This window comes from Myxocyprinus asiaticus, chromosome 3, assembly GCF_019703515.2.
Source record: "Myxocyprinus asiaticus isolate MX2 ecotype Aquarium Trade chromosome 3, UBuf_Myxa_2, whole genome shotgun sequence".
Taxonomy (NCBI): domain Eukaryota; kingdom Metazoa; phylum Chordata; class Actinopteri; order Cypriniformes; family Catostomidae; genus Myxocyprinus; species Myxocyprinus asiaticus.
In genome coordinates this window covers 46,367,328-46,390,951 of record NC_059346.1, presented here as the reverse complement: position 1 = coordinate 46,390,951, position 23,624 = coordinate 46,367,328, and the positions used below count along the sequence as shown (strand labels likewise).

At 36.7% G+C, this 23,624-nt stretch overlaps 4 protein-coding genes across 7 annotated transcripts; 2 read left to right on the top strand and 2 right to left on the bottom strand.

Annotated features, from left to right (window-relative positions):
* The first annotated feature begins 46 nt into the window (after nt 1-46).
* On the top strand, nt 47-2,819 carry ppil3 (peptidylprolyl isomerase (cyclophilin)-like 3). The gene is made up of 6 exons (XM_051676893.1): nt 47-182; nt 388-462; nt 624-717; nt 808-875; nt 1,816-1,934; nt 2,190-2,819. Exons 1-6 carry the CDS (start codon nt 180-182, stop codon nt 2,314-2,316), a joined length of 486 nt encoding a protein of 161 aa, XP_051532853.1. The 5' UTR covers nt 47-179; the 3' UTR covers nt 2,317-2,819.
* A 9-nt stretch (nt 2,820-2,828) lies between these two features.
* Nucleotides 2,829-5,997, top strand: zgc:101858 (uncharacterized protein LOC449555 homolog). 2 transcript variants are annotated; one of them, XM_051676882.1, is made up of 9 exons: nt 2,829-2,934; nt 3,067-3,225; nt 3,340-3,510; nt 3,615-3,793; nt 4,212-4,305; nt 5,026-5,095; nt 5,224-5,260; nt 5,350-5,413; nt 5,529-5,997. In XM_051676882.1, the coding sequence occupies exons 2-9, from the start codon at nt 3,202-3,204 to the stop codon at nt 5,685-5,687; spliced, it is 798 nt and encodes a 265-aa protein (XP_051532842.1). In that variant the 5' UTR covers nt 2,829-2,934; nt 3,067-3,201; the 3' UTR covers nt 5,688-5,997. The 2 variants fall into 2 exon arrangements, with proteins under 2 accessions (XP_051532842.1, XP_051532832.1); XM_051676872.1 differs by lacking the exon at nt 2,829-2,934 and having other exon boundaries at nt 2,968-3,225.
* Nucleotides 5,998-7,694: 1,697 nt separating this feature from the next.
* Nucleotides 7,695-10,814, bottom strand: zbtb26 (zinc finger and BTB domain containing 26). Of its 2 annotated transcripts, none has more exons than XM_051666330.1 (2): nt 10,724-10,814; nt 7,695-10,365 (listed from the first exon to the last, which is right to left on the bottom strand). In XM_051666330.1, the coding sequence occupies exon 2, from the start codon at nt 10,357-10,359 to the stop codon at nt 9,118-9,120; it is 1,242 nt and encodes a 413-aa protein (XP_051522290.1). In that variant the 5' UTR covers nt 10,360-10,365; nt 10,724-10,814; the 3' UTR covers nt 7,695-9,117. The 2 variants fall into 2 exon arrangements, with proteins under 2 accessions (XP_051522290.1, XP_051522299.1); XM_051666339.1 differs by lacking the exon at nt 10,724-10,814 and adding an exon at nt 10,647-10,707.
* Nucleotides 10,815-13,804: 2,990 nt separating this feature from the next.
* krt1-c5 (keratin, type 1, gene c5) lies at nt 13,805-23,624 on the bottom strand. Of its 2 annotated transcripts, none has more exons than XM_051670898.1 (9): nt 23,541-23,624; nt 22,686-23,099; nt 22,485-22,567; nt 22,203-22,359; nt 20,371-20,535; nt 20,093-20,218; nt 14,633-14,850; nt 14,462-14,487; nt 13,805-14,012 (listed from the first exon to the last, which is right to left on the bottom strand). In XM_051670898.1, exons 2-9 carry the CDS (start codon nt 23,073-23,075, stop codon nt 13,897-13,899), a joined length of 1,281 nt encoding a protein of 426 aa, XP_051526858.1. In that variant the 5' UTR covers nt 23,076-23,099; nt 23,541-23,624; the 3' UTR covers nt 13,805-13,896. The 2 variants fall into 2 exon arrangements, with proteins under 2 accessions (XP_051526858.1, XP_051526867.1); XM_051670907.1 differs by having other exon boundaries at nt 13,805-14,009.

Below are 23,624 nucleotides of genomic sequence, written 5' to 3'. Positions count from 1 at the left end.
TGTGTAATAATTTAGCACGGGTGCGATCCGCCAAAAAACGAAGAGAAGGAGAAGAAGAATTGACCACGGTGAGACAAAGGGAACCAATGCTTTGAGTCCAATATTCTTCGGACATTTGACTGTGAAACACACGCGGTTAGAACGCATGTAATTGTTGCCTAAACTGTTCACGCCAGAACATGGTAAGAATTTATTTTCGCTTCTCTGTGAATGCTGAACAATGTGTGATTTATCTTCCAGTTTTAGCTTAAAGAAATGTGAGCATTTAACGATTGAACAGCTTGTATATCGTATGGAAGAGACCGCTCACTCACAACATAGCCATTTGAAATTCTGTGGTGTCTTTTGGATAGTCTGCAAAACTATGAAATTGTTATTTTCTTTTAGGCTGTCACGCTGCATACAGATCTTGGTGATTTAAAAATAGAATTGTTTTGTGAGAAGACCCCGAAAAGCTGTGAAGTAAGACGTGTATTACAAATGTTTGCATGCAAATCATTTATTCTATGTTTATACTCTTTAAACTATACATAATATACTCATGTTTTCAACCTGTTGTTGTCGTCTTTTAAATAAGCGATACAATATAATCGTACATTCATTATGATTTGTTTTCCCCCCAGAATTTTATTGCATTGTGTGCTAGTGGGTTTTACAATGGATGTATTTTTCATCGAAACATAAAGGGATTTATGGTTCAGGCTGGAGACCCAACAGGTTAGTGAACTTTAGCTGTTCCTACTCAAAGTCATACAACTTTTTCTTTTTTTTCTCCATGGTCAAAAAAAATGCTGTTGTTTTCCCCAGGCACAGGCAAAGGAGGGACCAGTATTTGGGGAAAACATTTTGAAGATGAATTCAGTGAACATCTTAAAGTATGTATTGATGTTAGGGATGGGCATTTTCAGGTAACTTTGTAGTCAAGTACTCTAACCCACAAAAAATTAGTAATTGACTTCTCATAAATTAAAATGTAAGTAAAAATAACAAGTATGAGACACGTGTGAAATTTATATTTTGTTTTTATTCACAAACGTTACCAAGAAAGGTTTCAAAATAAGGTAACTTCAACAAACTATGCTTTTCTTTTGGGAAAAAAATGAAATGAACAATAAGCATTAATAATAATAATAATAAAAAGATTTAAAAGTAAAAGACATCTGCACTCACTTGGAGCTTAGAAACTTAGAAACCAATGCTGATGTCATCATAGTAATGCACATATATAAAATAAAACTTCTATAATTTCACGTTATTATTCAGAAAAACAAGTGGTGAAAGTTAGCTTTTATAAAATGCGCTCTGCCTGTGTTAAGAGATTTAACGCACATACACATACTGATAAGCTTCCGAGTTTCTCATACCGCTTCACAGTTTCTTTCCAACATAAAAGCAGGTCCTTGTCCGTTGGTTTGATTTCTCATGCACATTCCTAATTGATGTATAGGCTATAGTTAAACAGTTTTTTTTACAAGGTTTATGAACTTGAGGCTTTTTTTCACTAACAGTTTTACTAATGGGCTAAATGACTTCCAAATATAAGACTACTTGAAGGTCAAATTTGAAAGTTACTTATAACTTGAACTGACTGTCTTCAAAAACAGACTGATTTGAGCTATAGCTTCTGCCTCTGTTTGATGACGTGTGTTAAAATCAAAGCAATCTATACTGGAATTGAAAACATCTTATTAACCATGTGCAAAAAGCAGAATATTCCCAAAATCCTCATTTCTGTACAAGTATGACTTTATCTGCAAAACATTTCAACTGTCTTGAATCTTCCCATTCAACCGTTTTAATGTTTGTCTTCTGTAGCACAATGTGCGGGGAGTAGTTTCCATGGCAAATAATGGACCAAACACAAATGCTTCACAGTTCTTCTTCACATATGCAAAACAGCCTCACCTGGACATGAAGTACACTGTTTTTGGAAAGTAAGTTATGATCTGTGCTTAATGCCAACTGTCCAGTATGATTTCTTTCAATCCATAGTCTTTCCATCAATGGTCTTGAAGAATTTTGTCATATTTGACCAATTTGTGCATTATTTGTCGTTTTGCTTTTTATGTAATTGATAATTTAAAAGAATAACCCTAAAAGTTGGTCATGAATTGAATAATACTGTTATAATTGTTTTGTGTTATGTTGAAATGAAATACAATTAATTACCAGCTCTTTCTCTGTTACAGGATTATAGATGGACTAGAGACTCTGGATGAACTAGAGAAACTCCCTGTCAATGAAAAGACATTTCGTCCTTTAAATGATGTCCATATTAAGGACGCAACCATCCATGCCAATCCATTTGCTGGCTAACTGATTTTGTTGTGTAACATTAATGACGCATAATGCCTTCTACTGTACATATATATTTTTGTGATGTTATTTTGCCATTTCATGGTACTTCATACATTTTTACACACAAATCTCAGTTTTGAGGACCCACAGCGGCTTTTCCACCATCAGACTGTTCTTGTGTGACATTCCGTACCGATTTTAGGCTCTTTGGCATGCTTACAGTTTACTCCCTTATGGTGAGTAGCCATCTTGCACAGTTTTCTGCGTATGGTTCACTAACCATTCTGAAAAATTTGGGTTGCGAACAGTTTGTAATCGTACCGAACCTTGCTCAAGTGGAAATGCTACTGGGGCCGTTATTGACCGTGCTCAGAACCGTTTGTCCTGATGGCAGAAAGGACCCCCACACTCACTCACATACATATTCTTAAACAAGGTTTTATTTTATTTTTATTGCCCAAACATATTTTACAAAAAAATATTTTGTTCTTTGAAAAATAAATATTTTCTCTAAATATTAAGTGGTTTCAGTGTCACCTGCCTTTAACTACAGTTTGTATGAACTACTATTTTAAAGGACTATAAATGAGGACTTCAATTTTGAAATTCTTTGATGCAAATGTCCCGGAAATACAGGTAAACAAAAGTATAATCAAAATATTTTCCCAAATACAGTATTGTTCCAGGATAAAGATGCAGATATTTACACTCATTCATGAAAAACTTTGAACAATGCAATTGATTTGATTATCGTGTTCTTCGATATAGTCAGTGGGTTGGACTCACAACTTACACTGCATTTCCAAGCGCACGCAGTGACGTGACTTACACATGTGAGCGTGAGGAAATGTGCCGCCGTTAGGAAAACACGAGGAGCATTGATTGAATATCATCGGATTCGCAATGGCAACTGCAGATGCTTTCAAAGTAGGTTGTTACAAATACTTCAAAAGTACACAGGGGAACCGTAAATCAGCCACTTTACCCTGATACACTGTTTGCTTTTGAATGGTACAACAAACTGATGATTTGGCGTTTTAGGTCGGCTCTTTGAAGGACAAAGTCACACTGATCACAGGCGCGAGTTCGGGAATAGGAGCTGGCACAGCGATTCTGTTCGCTAAACTGGGTGCCCGGCTGGCACTGAATGGACGCGATGTGGAGAATCTCACCAAAGTTGCAAAAGAGTGTGAAGAATGTGGGGCAGTTAAAGTAAAGCAAATATAAAAAGTGTTCAAAATGTCAAAACAGTCTTTTCCTTACTGAAAAAAACGCTCATCTGTATCCTCCTTGTGGCTCCTCTTCAATTTCTTTAGCCTTTACTAGTGCCAGGAGACTTGACAGACGAGCACACGGTGAAGAGGACAGTTGAAGAGACCATTGCTCACTTTGGAAAGCTGGATGTCCTCATCAACAGTGCAGGAATCCTCGCTATGGGCAGCATAGAGACAACTGATATGGCCCAGTATGATAAGGTCATGGCAGTTAATGTCAGGTAGCTGCTTAATTATTCGGGTGTTATTTGGCCTGTGTTCAGTAGATAATTATTTAAAGGTTTAGGTCTTACTTTCACTCTTTAAAGCTGATGTAGTTTCTGCGCAACCAAACAAATGGTAAAAAAAAAAAAAAACAGCATTTTTGAATACGCCCCGTACTGCTGTTGGTCAAACAAAAGATAGTCCCGCCCCCAACTCACGCCATTGGTTGATTTAGGTCGCTCAAAAAAAAAAAAAGAAAAACATTTTTTATAGCTACAGTTACACAGTGCTTACAGATTTCAAGAAAATTTACCTAAGAATTGTTTACTTAAAGCTGTCTCTGCATATTAAGTTTGGATAGTAGAAAGTATTTTTAAACAGAAAAAGTTTTATACTTCATCTTTAAGGACAACATTTTTTATTTGATTTTTTCAGATCAGTATATCATCTGACTCACCTATGTGTGCCACATCTCATCAAAACTAAAGGATCAATTGTGAATGTGTCCAGTGTGAACGGGCAACGATCAGTGAGTTTCATCAGTTTCTACATGAGGACCAAATGAGCCATGAACCATCTAAACTGTATATAGAGTGACCAATATAGACGAGTGATTCTCACGAAACCTGTCAAGAAAATGTCCTGATAGTTTTTAACCCCATATCGATACAAAAATATGAAACTATGTTTTGCTAACAGAAAATAAAGCATACATTTGTTTTTGATTTTTGCACTGTTACATTATTTTCAGGACTCTACGGGACATTTACCCCCCCCTTCCCAATTCTCATTACCGTAAAGCAGTTTTACATCTAATATTGCCATTATTTTCAATGATGATTTTCATTAACATAACACAAAAAAAGTTGCTGTCGTACAATTCTTTTTAAAATTAAAATCTGCAAATATGAAAGGCAGTACCAAAGGAGTACTACTATGATGTATACTTTTTTCACGTTGCGGAAATGGAAATATCGAAATGACCATCTTTTTCGCATTGCGGTAATAATAATTGGGGGTAAAATGTGTGTAACTGTCATGATGTATCAAATCTTAATTGTCATTTAAATAAATTTCATTTTCTTTTATGCAAAAATAATTAGTTACTGTAATGATCTCTTTTGATTTCTGAGTAAACTCAGAGCAAGACATTTTCTTGACAGGCGTCATGAGTCACCAAGATGTTTAATGTTTCTGTGTTGTTGGCTTTGGTTAATCTGCATACACATGATTTTTCTATCTGTTATAGTTTCCTGGTGTACTTGCCTATTGTATGTCCAAATCCGCAATCGACCAGTTCACATGCTGTGTTGCTCTTGGTGAGGTGACATCTCAAGAATCTAGATTTTATTTTACTAGTTGTAATTAATGGAAAGAACAAATTCTGACCCTTGGCCTTGAGAAATGTGATGATATTCATTTCTTCTCCTCATCATTTTGATTTTAGAGTTAGCGTCAAAGCAAGTACGTGTCAACTCGGTATGGTAAGTTTCTTTTTGTTATGTTGTTTTACATAGCCTACAGCTACTTATTAATGTGACATGAAATTACCTAAAATGACTTGTCTTTACAGTCCAGGGGTAATTATTACAGAAGTTCACAAGCGTGCAGGACTGGATGATGACCAGTATACTCAGGTACTGAATGAATATATAATTTTTTGTCTAACTCTTTATTACACCATGATGCATGTTTAAAAGTAGAAGACATACCACAAAAATAACATTTTGTGTGTTCTCTGCATTGCTTCAGTTCCTTGAGAAGTGCAAAGTGACTCATGCTCTCGGCAGACCGGGTGAAGTTGAGGAAGTAGCTCATGCTATTGCCTTCTTGGCATCTGATGCTGCAACCTTTGTAACAGGTGTCAACCTTCCAGTGGACGGAGGTCGACATGCTATGTGTCCACGGTAGTGCTCTGCCACCGTGCCCCAGTTGTCATAAATAGTAAAGGGGTCAGTCCAGTCAAGTGGTCCAATAATTGTAAAGTTTGTTGCTTGACCATTTTTAATTTTCCTATTTGTTTTTGAGTGATTACCTCTATGTATTGGTATTGCAAAACCACCAGTTTTTTTTATTTTACTTGATTTAACCACAATGGCCATCTTTGTGTCATGGCACACGACAAATTTTGATTATAAAGTGGTTTACGGAAACCTTAATATCTTGGCTCAGGATGGTCTGATCTCTAGAGTACATTACAAGGTACATGTACATATATAAACATTTTGCACATTCTTGTTTCTTAGACTTAGAACATAAGTCCTATTGTAATGCTCAAGATTGCTCAAAGTTCCACTTTTAGGGTCAATTTATAATGGGAGGTGTTCGAGTCTCAGTCGTATTTTTATTGGGGGGGTACCTAGGTAAGTATAGGATGCATGCAGAACATTTCAGGTTTGAGACTTCTCTTATTTATATTTTATGGGGGCGAGAAAGTGCAATTTTGTAAAATTCCCCTCACTTTTGGCTTGAATATCTCTGGTGGGGGACCAAATTGGAATCTGAAATTTTCACAGAAATAAGTCCTCTATAGTAGCATTCTGTTGAGTTTGAGATTCCACTGGTTACAGAGTTAGGGCTAGTCGAAATCTGGGGAAAAGCCTACTTTATTCATGCATTTTGAGAAATGAACAGATGTAATATAAGCATAACAAAAATGAACAGTATTTTACATGTTTACATGTACATGTTTTATTAGAAGCTGTGAGATTTCCTCACTCAGTCTTTCTGAAATGTTGTGGGAGCGTCCGGTGACAGTAGTCAATTCGGCAGGTGTCAGTTTTCTGAGAACATTGTTCATGGGAATCCACACTTTGTCCTCAGTAGACATTTTGAATGATGTTCTTGGTCCAGGTGGGTGGAAGAATTTTACAAAAACATCACAGTTTTCCACGCTGATGTCCTCAACCAGTGGTGTGTCTTTAACTCATTGAGTTTCTCAGCCAGAGAAACAGAGAATTCATCCCTAGGGAGAATGACAGTGATCATATCTTCTCTGTCAGTCATAACACACTGCTTAAAGGTGATGTTATCAGGAAGTGTGTCATCTTTGTCTGACTCTTAAAGCATCTGCAGTAAGGCCTCTATACCTGGACACTGGTCACACTTGTTGAGCACGCAGTCATAACTGTTTATGTCACAGACTACAAGTTCCAGCAGGTGCTTGTAGTCCACTTTTAGCTTTGCTGACTCAACCATCAGCTTGATGTTCTTATGTTGTGTGTAGACACAAACAGTGTGGGTTCCAGATGCTCCTGCCAGCACACAAAATTTTGATCTCCTTATTTTTAACTGGGTGCAGATTTTTAAACTCCACATGCAGTTCATTAAGGTTACTTAAAACTAAACACTTTTGTTTGTGAACTTTTTGAAGAACCCTGTGATAGATCATGCTTCACTGTTGCCAATATCAAAAGTAGTAACATTTTATACCTAATTGACAAGCATTAGCTATTGTATGTCAGTCATAAACATAATTACTGTAAAGTACTGTTTTATTATTTGTTAGGCTTATATTACATCTGTTCATTTCTCAAAATGCATGAATAAAGTAGACTTTTCCCCAGATTTCGACTAGCCCTAGCTCTGTAACCAGTGGAATCTCAAATCAATGCATTACAGCAGAATGCTACTATAGAGGACTTATTTCTGTGAAAATTTCAGGTTCCTATCTGGTCCCTCACCAGAGATATTAAACCTGAAGTGAGGGGAATTTTATAAAATTGCACTTTCTCGCCCCTATAAAATAAATAAATCTCAAACCTGAAATGTTCTGCATGCACGCTATACTTACCTAGGTACCCCCTAAAAAAATTTAGACTGAGACTCGAACACTTCCCATTATAAATTGACCCTAAAAGTGGAACTTTGAGCAATCTTGAACATTACAATAGGACTTATGTTCTAAGTCTAAGAAACAAGAATGTGCAAAATGTTTATACATGTATCTTGTAATGTACTCTAGAGATCAGTTTTTGTTCCAAGGAGCTAGCTCCATCCTGAGCCGAGATATTGAGGTTTCCGTAAACAGCTGAATAACAGAAATTTGTCATGTCCCATGACACAAAGATGGCCCCCGGGGTTAAACCAATTAAAATAAAATAAAAAACTGGTGGTTTTGCAATACCAATACATAGACATAATCACTCAAAAAAAAAAAAAAAAAATAGGAAAATTAAAAATGGTCAAGCAACCATTTTTGGACCACTTGAGATAGACTGCCTCAAAGAAATAAACACCATTGCACCCAATCTTGACATTTGAATGCTTTAATCTGCATTATACTATGAATACTGGCTTGCTGTCCTCCTTTTTTCATCCATATAGCAATATAATCATTTAGTTTCCAACACCCACAGGAATGCACATTTCATTCAGTATCTGACTTTATTTATTAATAAGTCACAAAACTTCTTGAAGTTATCGCATGTTTACACTGATGAAAGTATGAAAACATTCAGTATAGACAAAGAGTTACACATAGTGTCCAAATATAGCTTGTGTTTCCAAATGAGTAAGTAATAATCAGCACTCATTCAAATAGCTAGAATTACACTGTTGACTTGGTCAAAAACAAAATATGGTCTGTTAGATATACTGTAACAGTACATTGTAATCTTTACAAAAGATATGACCCGGTGAAATAATGCCACAACAGCATTCAATACTACATACTGTTTTTCTCCCTTTGACTGAAATGTGAAAAAATGACAATAAACCTGACTTTGAATCCACACATACTGAACAATTAGCACACAAGTGATTTTGTTCAATTTTGAATACTCTTATTAGTAATTAGGGCTGCATGATTAATCGAATAATTAATCGAGATTACAATTACAGCTGCCACAATTAACTGTTAATCATGAGAAGTTTCAATATAAGCACTCTATGTAGGTCTACTCATGTTGCATCTATTTAATGTGTTTTTTTGAATTTTCTATTTAATGTGTGTTTTTGAAGAAGTAGAGCATTTTAACCAGTCACAAACAAGTCTGTTGTTCGCTTTCTGTGTATAATTGAAATTTGTTAAAAATCAATTAGTTTTTCATCCTACTGATAAAACAGCTAAAAAGCAATTCAGAAACAGTTCTCGGCTTGTTTTGGAACTGTAGCCTACACAAAAAAATATGGCATGCGGTTGATCCACGTATTTTAATGTAAATTGTATTAATCAAAATTAATCGCAATTACAATATCAAGGGAAATAATTCATAATTATGATTTTTGTCATAATTGTGCCACCCTACTAGTAATATGTATTCACAGAATTGCCTGTATCTCCAAGACGAACGTGTGTCTTGTGTATATTAATATAATAGTTTTAGATTTGTCTATTAATTTATAGCCCTTCCAGCAAACTCCCTTCGTTAGCATTGTCAAAACTGTTCTTGCCATGGATCTGCTTCAGGTGTTTGCGGAGAACTGGTTTATGTGCAAACACCATGTCACAGTAATTACAACGGTGTGGTTTGTCCCCACTGTGAAGGTTCAAATGGTCCAGCAGTGAGCACTTCTGAGTGAAAGTCTTTCCACATATTTTACATTGGAAGGGCTTGATGCCAGCATGCACACGCATGTGCCGGTGCAGGTTTCCTTTCTGAGTAAACGTCTTTCCACACAAGAGGCACATAAACAACTTGTGCATCTTCAAGTGATTGGCGTAGTTTTCCAGTTGACGGAACACACGGGCACATTTTGGGCACTGGTGGTACCACTGCATGCCTTTGTCGACATTCCTGGAGCATCCCCAAAGGTTACCCTTCCCAGACCCACTGGGCCCTGGTGGGGGGAGAGAATATTCAGCCGCAGGGTTAACCGAAATCTCAGTGGAGCGGGTTTCCACTGTGGAGTTTATCAGGGAGTGTTGCGGCTCTGGTGAGCGGAGTGTTGGAGAACGAGTCGAGCGAGTCTGGAAGTTATCAGTGATGCCTTGCATTCGGTTATCTATTGACTCCACCTTAACAATGCTAATGGGACTGTCTTCTCTGCTCCTGTTCTGACAGTTTCTGAACATTGGCGGAGATTTTGGCTCTATGATCACATCATCATCATCATCATCCTCCTCCAAGTCATCTTCCCCATCATTGTCCACCTCATCATCTTCATCACACAGTGTCTCCACAACAGGTGGGGCATGCTGTGCGTTAAAATCCGACAGCTGCCGAGATGATCCACGCTCATCTTTGACCTCATGAGGTTTTATGAATTTATTTAGAGCTTCAGTGCACTGCTCTACAATATGTCCCATCTGTAGGAAGCTAGCAACAGTTAAATAGTGTACTAATTCCAGCTCAGGAAACTCAAGTGTCCCAGTGTAGCAGGAGAGAAGAAGTCTCTGTCCAACATCTGCGTCCTGCTGTGTAGATATTTGTACTTCGTGCGAGTCCTGAAGGAAAAACTGGTCTCTAAGGAATGGGGAGCCAGCAGCAAATACCACTTTGTGTCCAGGCACTTCTAAGTCATTGATGCGGACGATTACATCGCAGAAGCGTCGGTCTCTACGAAGAGCATCCATCTTTTGGAGCATGGAGTCCCCAAACGTTGGAAAGTTGAATTGTAGGATCACCCCGTCCTGAGCCATTGTACACTGCAAATAAGCGGAATGCACAATTTAATAGAAATAACACATTTTCACACTTATAACTGAAGGGTTATTCCATCAAATCGCTAACCTACGGTGTCTCGTTAAGTTCTTGCGTTTTTAAACACACGTATTTATCGTAACGACCTATCAGACACGTAAATGTTTTGTTATTTGAATATGAATAGTAAGATGCTGGCTTATATTATCTGATATTGAGTTGTCAGGATGATGTTAGTAAAGGCCTGGAAACACTATAAACAGTGGATGAATGGCGGAAAACTTACTGCGAAGAAACAATCGCAAGACCGAGGTATATATATATATATATATATATATATATATATATATATAATATAAATACCTGTGACAAGTGTTTTTTCTCTGTCTGGGCGTTTTGAAATACGTTGTCCTCCTGGAGATGAAACGCCTGTGTTTTTAAAATGTGGCTTGAGACGGAAAAGGATGTACTAGAGTCAGAAGAGCTTCCTGATTGGTTGGCGAAATTTAAAGAGGCAGTACACAATTACAGGTGACTCGATGTAGTTTTATATATGTTGCGAATTCCATAATACCAAGGTGGCTGCACATACCTCGACGGGGCGGAGGGATAAAAAAAGGGCTTATATATATTAGTATATAAGTACCATTCATAAAAAAAAAAAAAAAAAAATTGTGAGATAATTTTCATGACAAAAGCGCCTCACTAATTGTCATTACTGCAATGCGAGAAAAAATATTTTTGAAACTATAAAGTATTTATAAGCCTGCATCATAGCAGTACTTCCCAGTACTGACTTTAATTTTCACTGATTTAAATTAAACGTGCACAACAGTATTTTTTATGTGATACATTAAAAAATGACCATGTGAAGGTAAAAGAATCAACATCGAAAACAACAGCTGAAATAGTAGCTAAAAATAAAGTCTGGACGCTTTACTGTTGAGAATTGGGGGGGAAAATGTGTCTTGAAAACAATGACACAATGCAAAACATTAATGGTCCTAAGTGCTTCATTTTATTAATGCAAAATAGATTTTTTTTATTTATTTATTTTAAGGTTTCGTGAGAGTCATCATGAGATATTATTAATATGCATAATATCTAAGATAATATTAGCTTGTGTGTGTGCGTGCGTGCTTGCATGCTAAAACAGAAAAAGAAGAAAGTTGAATTTACTCTTCTTTAGTCGTTGTTTGGAGCCTTTACCTTAAGGTGGCAGTGTTATAAAGAGAGAGCGAGGAACTGTTCTATTTACACCTAATCCTTCCGCACAGTTTTATTAATCAGTAATAGCATTGTAATGACTTGCTCTTAAGGAATTAATAAGATTTTACAGTACAACAGTGCTTAAAATGATCATTAATAGGAATTTAGACACCTGTGGAGGAAAAATGGGTATGTGGAAAGTGAAACTGAGTATTTTGAGAGCGATTTAATCTTAAAGGTTTAGTTCACCCAAATATGCTAATTCTCTCATCATTTACTCACTTTTATGCTATCTCAAACTCATATGCAAAGATATTTTAAAGGATATATAATGTGTTTTTGTCCATATAATGCAAGTCAAAGGAGTCCAAAACTTTCAAGCTTCAAAATGGACATAAAGGCAGCATAAAAGTCATCTATACGGCTCAAGTTGTTTAATGTGTCTGAAGTTATACAATCACTTTGGGTGAGAAACAGATCAATATTTAAATCATTATAGTCTAGTATTACACAGTTTTGTAGCATGCACTATGTTCCAATGAGGCCAGATGTCAAGATTTTTAGTTAATAAGGGCTTAATTTTTTGTCTTTTTCTCACTGAAAGCGATCGAATCTCTTTAGAAGACATTGATTAAATTACTATATACTCATATTATGTTTATGCTGCCTTTATGGCCTTTTTGGAGCTTGAAAGTTTTGGAGGCCTTTGATTTACATTATAGGGACAAAAACTTATCACACATCCTTCAAAATATCTTTGCTTGTGGTCTGCAGCAGGAAAAAAAAATGGCATACCAGTTTGAGATGGCATGAGGGAGAGTAAATGATTATAGAATAATTTTTTTGGGTGAACTATACCCTTTATAGAAGCATCACATATCACAATATTGGAACATAGTACATAGCAGCTGTACAAAAAGAAACCCATTTTATTTGCCGAAGGCACTTGATTAGGCACAGATTTTACATTTTTGGATGCAGTTTTAACCAGTGACAATTTTGTTGTCATTAATATAGCCCAAATAGGTAGTACCTTGTAATGGCATTTGTTACAATCACAGCGTCAATGGTTCACGAACAATGGTAAGGCAGACCTACTTTACAGGTTCAGAGAGCAAAAATGATCTAATGTTTCATAAGTCCCTCAGGGGCAACAGAGACCAAACGATACATTTAGAATCACTGAATGCACTTATACACTGGCTGATCAGTCTAAAATTTGTATTAGATAGATTATCATGTTTACTCTTCATCTGTACAATGTTTATTCATACGGGATTTACCACATAGGGTGTTAGAGGAGCTGAGCTTGTGGCTCTGAACATTTCACACAACTTTGTTTGTCATACGTGCTCTCTATATCCATAAAAGATCAGAATCTGAATCTGCCCCATATTTTTGTTTTTGAGAGTTGTTACATTTTTCATCATATGAGCTATGAATGTTTATCCCAAATAGTCAAGATATATGTTGTTTTAAGACTGCAAATTCAAATTATGAATATAGACACTTCATTCAGTATTTTGGTTATCACTGAACATCAAAAACAAAAACAAAAAAATAATAATCTAGTTTTCAGGTCATGGTTATATGAAACTGGCCTGTGTCCATTAAGATACATAAATGGAAAATAAAACTTGGCACAGTAGCATTTACTGAAGAAGAAACAAATAGCAATGTTTATGGCCTTAACATTTTCTTAACTCAGAAACCCTCACAAAAGCATGATATTTGAAACCACAGATTTTTGGTGTCAGGGCTTTTTCGTTAGCTTGTTCTGAGACTTTTTTGTTTTCGTCTTTTGGCTCAGTTTCTCACACAGGACTGTGCACAGCCACTGTGACCAGACAGGTTTAAATCCCCATCCACAGCTATACATATCATTTTTCTACCCGTCTCTACCACTAGTACCTCATTCAGGATATCAGCTAGTTTCGCATGTATATTGTTTCATTGTCTGACTTTGTTCTGTTCTTAAATGACCTGCTCTATTGCGACCCGCCTTATAGAATCAGACCTAGAAAAGTGAAAAAAGAATATCATACGAATGTACACGTTCTATAGTGAATGTAAAAGTAAGAAATGTATAAGAATAAAGACATTTATTAAAGAGTATGTTCATTTTCTAAAGCCTTTTTACATTTTTATGTTGCATTTACTTCCTGAAGGAAAATAATTGATAGTAAAAAAAATCAAGACAACTGACACATCACTTACTTTTTAATAATGGGAATGTTTATTCAGTTACTGGCAAACAATGATGAATTGACCACTGATTACAAAGTAGATGAACATGGATTTGGATCAGTGTCACTTGTGAGCCAGACTCACTTTTTTCGTTCTTCTATCTGTTCCACCTCACTTGATTCATCCACCACCTTTCCATTTACCATGGTCTGGGTGACCACCTTGACAATCTTCCTGGTTCTCACTTCAGGCTCTTCTTCAAGGGCAAGAAAAACAGTACTTTTAAAGTCTTTTATTTAATAGGAAATTCATGTTGTCTAATCATCTCTGTATTGTTAACCTTTCATGCAGAGTCACAGTGGCAGAGTCGTAGACAATTACGGTACAACTAAACTTAAAGGGATCGTATCATACATTATTTATCTTTTTATTCCCCATGTGGTCCACTTATAACATTACAAGCTGTTTTTACTGCTAGTTTTGATAAGTGATTATTTGGGATTGTGGCGAAGGGTTTAAATAAAAAAATACACAATGATGGTCATAGTTCATTGAACACATTTTTTATATCTAAAGGTCAAGAAAAATAAAATTTCTCATAATATGACCCCTTTAATAAAATGTACTGTTATCTTAGCATTGATATTATATTAACTTGTGTATTATAGTACAGTATTACAACTGTCCATTTAAGAACGGACTTACTTTTAGGAGGAGGTATTTCTTTTATCCTAAAAAACAGAAATAAAACAAATTACACAAATGATTACTTATGTAAGAAACAAGCATCCCTCAGCATTGCCTGTAATGTGTCACTAGAAGACAGCATTTTACAGCTTTATAAAAAAAACAAAAAAAAAACATGAATCTTCTTACACTTCCTCTCCATCCAGCAGCCTTTTGTATGTGGCGATCTCCAGCTCCAGATTCTGTTTGATGCGAAGTAACTGCTCATAATCAGTTTTAATTCTTTGCATATCCAGACGCAGATGTGAGAGTTCATCCTCCAACTGTGTGAGTGTACCCTGAAGTCGTTCGATCTCAATAGTGTACTTTTGATTAGTCTCTCCAAGGTTCCCCTCAAGAACACCAACCTGAGGTAAGCCATAATGTTCAGTCAGTAATGAGATAGAAAATGTGCAAACACAAAATGATTAATTAATTGCTTTAGGTTGTGATCATTAGACATGAGTGCCAACAAGATCAAATTTCCATGTATAATGCTTTCTAAAAATGGTATGTGTGAACAAATAAGCCTGCTGAAAAGCCCTTATCACCTGTCCAGCCCATGGGAAGTATATGTCTTCTGATGTGTTTTTAGACTGTCATCACTTGTGGCTTCACATCCATTACAGAGTGATTTATTATACAGGTATAAACATGTTGAAATATTGTGTTTGTTTACTTCAGAAAGAGCAGCAGATGAAGGGGACTGTGGTTTCCTGTACTGAAGAGATAGCCTTGACATGTTCTCTGACCATTTTGTCAACAAACTAATGAATACATGCTTGCAAATGTAATATACTGTATAAGCAATATATGAGAGCTTAAATGTAACATTTTGGCCAGTTATTTTGTCTGTGTTTGCTCCTCTAATAAAAATAGTTCCAAATGAAGCCAAACCATTGCGTCGCCAAGCAATGCAAAAAACGCAAAAGAAAAACTTTGGAAGAGTACGATGACTCGAACAGCTCACTGGGATACTCAGTGGCCTTTAAAGGAAGAGGTCACCCAAAAATGAAAATGTGTTGTGTGTTCATGAGTGCTATGAGAGAAGCTATTTCAAAGTGGCAAGCGTGTTCATGTGAGACCTTGTATTGCTTTTTGCCCTATCAACAATTCAAGTTTTGCCACTGTGAACGAGCTCTTACAGTGCTCATGAACGTGCAGCAGACGTCAAGAGTTTTACTGAAAAATGACATCGGCTTGTTTCTTACCAAAACTTACTGTATGCCTTTTTTAAGCTTTAAAGTATGTCACTATCAGAGGTGGGTAGTAACATGCTACATTTACTCCTTACATTTACTTGAGTAATTGTTTTGAATATTTTTTTTAAAATGGGTACTTTTTTATGAAGATATTTTTTGGAGCAAATCAACTGAGCACCTGTGAGAGTGGGATTTGTAGTTGTAGAGATTAGCCACACATGTGTATCAGTAAATTTGAAGTCACAGAGAAAGATGTTTTAAGAGCGTATGAGTTTCTTAATTTGTGATTCATAGAATAGGATTTGTGCACCTGCAATGAAGAATTTGAGAAGGTGTAACTGTTGTGTTGTGTTTGTGGGAGAGAGAAAAAAATCTACAAGTTTGCAACTCTTAAAACATTTTTCTCTGTGACTTCAAATTTACTGATACACATGTGTGGCTAATCTCTACAACTACAAATTCCACTGTCACAGGCGCTCAGTTGATTTGCTCCAAAAATACCTTCATACTTTTTACTCTCACTCAAGTAAATTCCGAATGAATTTTTTTTACTTTTTCTTCGTTACAATGGGCAGCTTTCCTGTCATTATATTACTGTGTTTAATTTTAATTAATCTGTAATTTTTTGAGAGATTATTGAATGGGACTTTTACAGCGGAAGTTCACACAGCTGCATGCGCTGTCACAGACTGACGCTCAAGCCGAGTCCACTGCTGCAGCAATATGCTCTTCAAACAAAGTGAAACACTTCCTTTGCTCTACACAGTGAAAAAAATAATAGTTTCGTCATGCAATGCCTTCATTTAACACCAAGATATTTCAAGATTAAAATTGAAGCTTCAACTTAAGGCAGCACTCTGAGGTAAGTTGTGGCTCTAATGATAACACGGGCTTTTCTGTGACATGGTGATGGTCATTTTCAGGGTGATTCTGTAAATATGGGCTCTTGAGACATACATTTTTAAGTGTACATTATTAAATCAGTGCAGCAATATATCATTCTTCTGTATTCTGTGGAACACAAAATATGTTAGACAGACCGATAGAGACTGACAGTCTCGGCCACCATTCACTTTCAAAGTATGGAGGAAAAAAACGTATTCACTGAAAGTAAATAGTGACTCAGGCAAACATTCTGTCTAAAATCTCCATATTGTGTTGCATGGAAGAAAGAAAGTCATACGGGTTTGGACAGAATTTCCATTAATAATAATAATAATAATTTTGTATTACATGTTAAATGTGTATTATGTGATGGAATATAGGGGAGTAAACATCTATTATGTCATTTGTGAAAGTAATGAGTTACTCACTACTTGAGTACTCTTAATTTGATACTTTCTTACCCTTACTCAAGGAATAATTTATGTTAGCACTTTTACTTCTACTTGAGTAATAATAATTTTTTAAAGGTAATTGTACTTTTACTTGAGTAAAGTGTTTGGCTACTCTACCCACCTTTGGTCACTATTATAGATGTCATGATTATAAGGTTTCACTATTAACCATGATTAAAAATGTCATGGTTAATTTAACCATTAGAATCCATGGTTAAAAACTGTGTATGGTTTAATCACATGTGGCAGAAATATTATATATCTAATATATAAATATATAATATAAAAGAGTTTTTCGGTGTAAGCCTAAATGTGAAACTCTTGTGCTTGTTCCTGGCTGGTTAGTGCAGCTGTTTCTATGGTTACAGATGGTAGCCGTGTGGTGCTTGGCCAGGTATCGTGGACTGAATGTGAAACTGGGGCTGCACCACTGATATATAGTATATAGAACTGCATTGCTCATTATGTCATATCAGTGAAGCCAATGCGCTGCCATATTGCTATGCCCAAACATTCTAATGTCCCTATTGACTTAATAGGAAATCATCTAATTTCAGCGAGTAAACATTAGTCATTCAATCACCAATTTTATATCTGAAATCTGCATGTACATCCCTACAACACAAAAGTCATACACATGTAATTATCTATTTATTTAAAGTCGGGAATTTTTCCTGTTTCTTGAAAGCCAGAGCGAGTTATGTATATCTGTATCAAACAGTATCCACCTCTAACTAACTTTATCAGTGAACAGATCAGCTGAATGTAAACAAGTTCACAGAAACTGAGGTAAGATACAAACAAACATTTTCAGACTTATTTATTGTGATCATCGAAGTGTTTGTTCAGAGTTACTTGTTTTATGTTTTTAACAAAAAGTGCCTTTTACTCATGGTCACTTGAATAAAAGTATGACACACGCAACGCCTGAGGGAGACATGCAAAGCAAAGTTGGTTAAAATTAAACTGATACGCTAGATTTAAACGGCAAACGAACATGTACTTGTGACATGTATCCATGTATAACAACAGCGAGCACTTCAGGATGAAAACAAGCAAATCCCGGGCATTTAAGGCGATTTAGAAATCCCGGTCTGACTTTTTTAAAGTCCCATTCGGGGGTAAGGACGTGTTGTCACTATAAACAAGCTTTTTCTACGTACATTACAACTTGTGGACAGTTTTCCCGCTTCCTTTGTTGATTGTTGTGCTGCACTGATAGACTGAACACCGGGGCAGCTGAATGCTCTGTCATCACGATCTGCATATATCTTCTCCCTCGTAACGAATGTTATCCATAACAAGCAAATTAAACAGTAAACATGATTGTCACTAGAGAACAAAATGCAAATGTCTTATCTGCAGGTCAGAGACGGTGAAATGGGGGTGTTTTCTCCTGTCAGTCATTGACGGTCTATGGCAGTTTGGGCATACTAAGATGGCCGCTCGAACACTTCCGGTGGCTTCACCTCCTGCTGGCAGTTTAACGTTACATCAGCGATCCAGTTATATACAGTATATATATATATATATATATATATATATATATATATATATATATATATATATATATATATATACATATCAGTGGGCTGCACACAAACTCAAAAATAGGAATTCGATCTCAAAAATAGGAATTCGATCTACCAGACTCGTATCCACCAAAAAAGCGACTTAAATAATTGTATTTATTTTTTATTTTATTTTTTTGGAGCATTGACTGAGGGCTACATTAGATGATGGATGTAAAACATGCAGAAGTCATATAAAGGTACAAACATTGAGAAGTTGTGTCTTAAATCATCCTCGTTATTTAAAGTATTGCTTGTGTACAAATTAACTGCATTCAACAATACACTTCTATTTTAGTCATTCTGACTTTAATGTCACGACCCTGTTACTCTGTCAGTCTGGGTTTTTGTAGGACAGTATCCTGACATCATTGTTTTATTTCTACATTGTGTTTCCTTTTTTGTCCCTGTGTGAGCGCACGGCTTCGGGTTGTGGTTTCCCTGCCGTGCGCTCTTCGGTTGGTCTTGTGTTTCATGATTGGGGCATGGTGGCTGGATCCTGACTTCACTGTCTGGTTCTGTTTCGGGGTCTGGACACTCATGCTCCATTGTCTTGTCTTTTATTGGTGTGAGTGCATTGTGCTAATATCATCTTAGCGGCATGCACTCGCATCAGTCATTTGTGTCTGTCTCTTGCGACTGCGTATGCACTTTACGTTGCGCTCACTTTGCACTGCATGCCCGGGCCTCGATCTGTCTTCACGTTGTGCTGAGGTTTGGTCATTTCGGTCTGAACTGTTGGGTTTATTTGTGGCCGAACTGTCGCACAGGTGTCGTATCCTGTTGCGTGCATCGCGTGGTGTTTGCCTCACAATGTACGCTCAGGCATGGCATGTATGCATGGCATTCGGTTGGCATGGGCACATATTGCCTTATTGTCTTGGCGATGTGCGCTCGTGCCATACGGGTGTTTGTTTCTTGTGAGAGCACGTGGTTTTGTTTTGTTTCTGTTTTGCCTCGTGTCTCTCAGTCCTCTGTCATACCACACCTCCTTGTGTGCCCATTATTAGTTCATTTGCCTCACCTGCCCTGCTATTAACCTGTTTGATTTCTCTCCCTATTTTAGTCTCCTCGTGTGTGCTGTCCAGTGCCAGTTCATCTTGTCCTGTGGTCTAGTGAGTTTGTCTTGCTCTTCGGTCTTGTTCCCATCTGTCGGTCCTGTGTTTTCCCTCTTTATTCGGCCCAGCCCATCCTTGTGTTTACCACCCTGAGCATAGTTTTTTCCCCTTCAGGGTAGTTTGAGGTTTTGCCTGTGTTTATTTTTAGATTAATAAAACCTTTTGTTTTTTCACTCTGTGTTTGGGCCCTGCCTCTGCTGATAACCATGACATTTAATCCATGCTGTAAGCAATGTTCCTGTTACTATGCATAGTTCACAGGTTTAATTGTGAGATGTTGTGAAAGATTATAGGACAGTATACCAGGTATTGCTGATAAAGAACGTTTCATCAATTTAGCAGTGCTCATTTAGCAGTGAGGATAAACTGCCATTTATGTCACCTGTTTGCGCAAACTGTCCAGTTCCACCTCTAAAGCCTGCAGGAAGCGTCGTCTTTCATTGAGCTCACTCTGAGTGCAACGCAAAGCCTCATTACTCTCCTTCACCTCTGACTGCACGGTCTCCAGCTGTCACATACACACACACACACAGACATGCTTACTGTGTTAGAGAATACATGTTCATTCAAACACACCTGTGTTTGCAGTGAAATCAAGAATCTAAAAATAGATTATTCAGGTGTGCTGGTTGTGGATTCTATGTTGGATTTTATACTGACCTTCTTCAGGTACCACATCTCAGCATCCTCTTTGTTCTTACGTGCAATTGCCTCATACTGGGTCCTTAGCTCAGCCATGATGACTCCCAGGTCTGGGCCCTGGGCTGCATCCACCTCCACATTCACTTGCTCATTGGCTTGACGGCTCTTTAGAGCGCTCATCTCCTTCATGGAGACAGAGATGAGGGAATCAGTGATTTAATACAGTGGCCCCAAGTATTTAGATTCTTAAGCCACACTTGAAATGTATGAATTTAATTAGATGCAAAATGTTAGACCAAGTTCCATCATAGACCCTTTTTAGAACTAACTTCACATTATTTGCCATGTTTGCAATTACTTTTAACCAACTTTTGTCAAGGTCATTGTTTGTGGATGTATGAAGTCAGTTCCCCTCAAGTTCACACATGGTGTCCTAGCCAATAAACCAAAGGGTGTTGTCCATCACAGTAATTTAAAATGAAGATATTTTTGATGTCTAATGCAGTGACATTCAGTTTTAAGTGTAGCTTAAAGGAATATTCCGGGTTCAACACAAGTTAAGCTCAATCGACAGCATTTGTGGCATGATGTTGATTACCACAAAAATTTATTTTGACTCGTCCGTACTTTTTCTTAAAAAAAAAAAAAAAAAAGCAAATATCAAAGTTACAGTGAGGCACTTACAATGGAAATGAATGTGGCCAAATTTTAGAGGGTTTAAATGGCAGAAATGTGAAACTTATATTTTTATAAAAGCACTTTCATTAATTCTTCTGTTAAAACTATTTTTGGCTATAAAGTTGTTTAAATCATAATTGTTACAGTAATTTTAGGGGTTGTTGACATTACATCGTCATGGCACCGAAGTTGTAAAATTGCATATAACTTCACACAGAAAAGTTTAGTAAGCGATTTTATCACAATCAAATCATGTTAACATGTATTATATACATCTTGTGGTTCTTCTATTTATATAGTATTTTAACATTCAAAAATTGGCCCCATTGACTTCCATTGTGCCTCACTGTAACTTAGATTTTTGCTTTTTTTTTTAGAGGAGGGGCAGGTCAAAATACATTTTTGTGGTAATCAATATTAGGCCACAATTGCTATTGATTGAGCTTAACTTGAATTGCACCCGGAATTAAGTGTCCAAATACTTTTTTGGAGTTACTGTATGCAGCACATAAATATTGTGTTACAGCACATTGATTAAATTGAAAATCAAGGCTTACAGCTCTGTTCTTCAGGAAAACATACTTTCCTATAGAATATCATACCTTTTTTTGTCTACTTACTCTCCCTTGACTACTGTCAATTTCAAATGTTCTGCTCTGCAGATGCTCATTGTAAAGTCATTAATTTGTTTATGGTTAAATTTAACATTTTGTAGAAACACACCTGTCAGTCCAAACACTTCTTCACCAAGACTATAGGTCAGTGTGTGTAATAAGTGTGTGCTCTTACACACCGCATATCCTACAGTACATATCTATCTAAAGAAAGTAGTTTGAAATGGGTGTTCCTCTTTAAAGCACACAGAGGCTTTCCATCTGTTAGAATGACTACTGTGGGAGATAAGGAGAGTGTATCCTCTTCGACCACCCAGGAATTGAAAAAGACATTTAGAAAACTGTGTACTAAGTATTTAAAAAATGTGGATGGTGAAAGAATGAGGATAATTCTGCTGAAAATTTAATAATTTGTATTTTCTTAGTTGACTATAATTTCTAAGATCAGACTTGATTTTTCCTACTATCACAGGGGACAAATGAATGCTATCTCCTGTAAAATAAATATAAGTTTATATATATGTATGTGTGTGTGTGTGTGTCAGTTATGTATTTAACCTCATCATGATTCTTTCTCAGGAAATAGAGCTCCTCTTTCAGACTATCCAGGTCTCCTCGGAGGGTTGCAATGATCTGATCATGATCAGATTTAGCCCTTCTCAAAGCATGGCAATCTCTCTCAATCGAATGGCAAAGAGTAGCCTCTGCCTCCCATCTGTTTATAAAAAATATATATATATCTATATATACCAGTACTTATACATTAGTTGAAATGACAATGAATTTCATGATGGATCTTTCCAAAGGATTATAATAAGGAACAAAAAGAGCAAAACTCACTTGATCCTAAAGTCATCTGCTGCAAGCTTGGCATTGTCAATCTCCAGCATTATACGAGCATTCTCCAATGTTTTTTTCCTCACCTAGTGAGCAGAACTGTGATGTCAAAAGTGTACTAAAGCTAAATGCTCTAATGTAATGAAATGAAAACAAATTCTTAATTGCACTAGATCACCTGACATACAGATAAAAATCACAAACCTCTTGTCCAATTGCATGTGCTTGAGCCATCAGTCCATCGATGTCATGACCCTTGGGTGCACGCTCAATCATCAACTGCTTAATCCTGAGCTCCAGGTCAGTGTTGGACTTCTCCAGAGAACGCACCTTTTCCAGGTAGCTGGCCAATCGGTCATTTAGACCTTGCATGGTCTCTTTCTCACTAACACCCAAACCATTCAGTGATAGGTTGCTAAGGATGTTAAGGCCATTTCCCAAAGAGATGGAACGAGATAGGGACAAATTATTGGCTGAGGAGCGGGACACTAGGCCTTTAGAGAGTCCCCGAACCCCACCATCACGCAAGGACATGCTGGAGAAAGAAGGTTGCCGCCCCAGAGAGAAACTATGTGTAGAGAAGCTGGAGGTCATGGTGCTCGCGGAACCAGAGAGGTTCTGTATGTGCAATGATGGTGAAGAAATATTAACAGAGGTTCATAATTTGTTACTTAAAGTGCAGAGTAGTTACACAGACAAGAAGCAAAGACCTAAATAATTCCCTGCAATGTGAAGTCTGTGCAGTTATATGACTTAAACCCAGAATAATCTGATAATATAAACTCAATACATTACCAAGTATCAATTATGGGATATCTGTGATTATTTTGCATATGCCTAGACAACTATTTAACAACCTGTAATATTATAAAGCCTTGAATAATTAGATTTAGAAAGAGTAACCATAAACTTGGTATTGTTGTAAGTTTTAGCTTGACATGATTATCAAAATATTGCATTTTCATGACAAAATGAACCATAATTATTTAACAAAAACTGGTAATTTGTTTTCAAATCAAGAAGAATAGAGAAATTGTGCATTTGAAATAGAGTACTTACACAGATTGTTTCTGAATTTAGTGTAGAGCCTGTGTATTATTTTGTCCTGTGAAGAACTGGTAGCTTGTATATGTAGTTGTTCAG

Bases quoted from the DNA above. Each gene is read 5' to 3' on its own strand.
- krt1-c5 (XM_051670898.1), bottom strand. From the start codon at position 23,075: ATGACCTCCAGCTTCTCTACACATAGTTTCTCTCTGGGGCGGCAACCT. The intron at 22,568-22,685 runs GTTTGTGATTTT...TCTGCTCACTAG, and splicing joins CACATGCAATTGGACAAGAG to GTGAGGAAAAAAACATTGGA. The intron at 22,360-22,484 runs GTGAGTTTTGCT...TTTTATAAACAG, and splicing joins GCAGATGACTTTAGGATCAA to ATGGGAGGCAGAGGCTACTC.
- zbtb26 (XM_051666330.1), bottom strand. From the start codon at position 10,359: ATGGCTCAGGACGGGGTGATCCTACAATTCAACTTTCCAACGTTTGGG.
- ppil3 (XM_051676893.1), top strand. The intron at 463-623 runs GTAAGACGTGTA...TTTTCCCCCCAG, and splicing joins AGACCCCGAAAAGCTGTGAA to AATTTTATTGCATTGTGTGC. The intron at 1,935-2,189 runs GTAAGTTATGAT...TCTCTGTTACAG, and splicing joins AAGTACACTGTTTTTGGAAA to GATTATAGATGGACTAGAGA.
- zgc:101858 (XM_051676882.1), top strand. From the start codon at position 3,202: ATGGCAACTGCAGATGCTTTCAAA. The intron at 4,306-5,025 runs GTGAGTTTCATC...TATCTGTTATAG, and splicing joins GTGTGAACGGGCAACGATCA to TTTCCTGGTGTACTTGCCTA. The intron at 5,414-5,528 runs GTACTGAATGAA...GCATTGCTTCAG, and splicing joins ATGATGACCAGTATACTCAG to TTCCTTGAGAAGTGCAAAGT.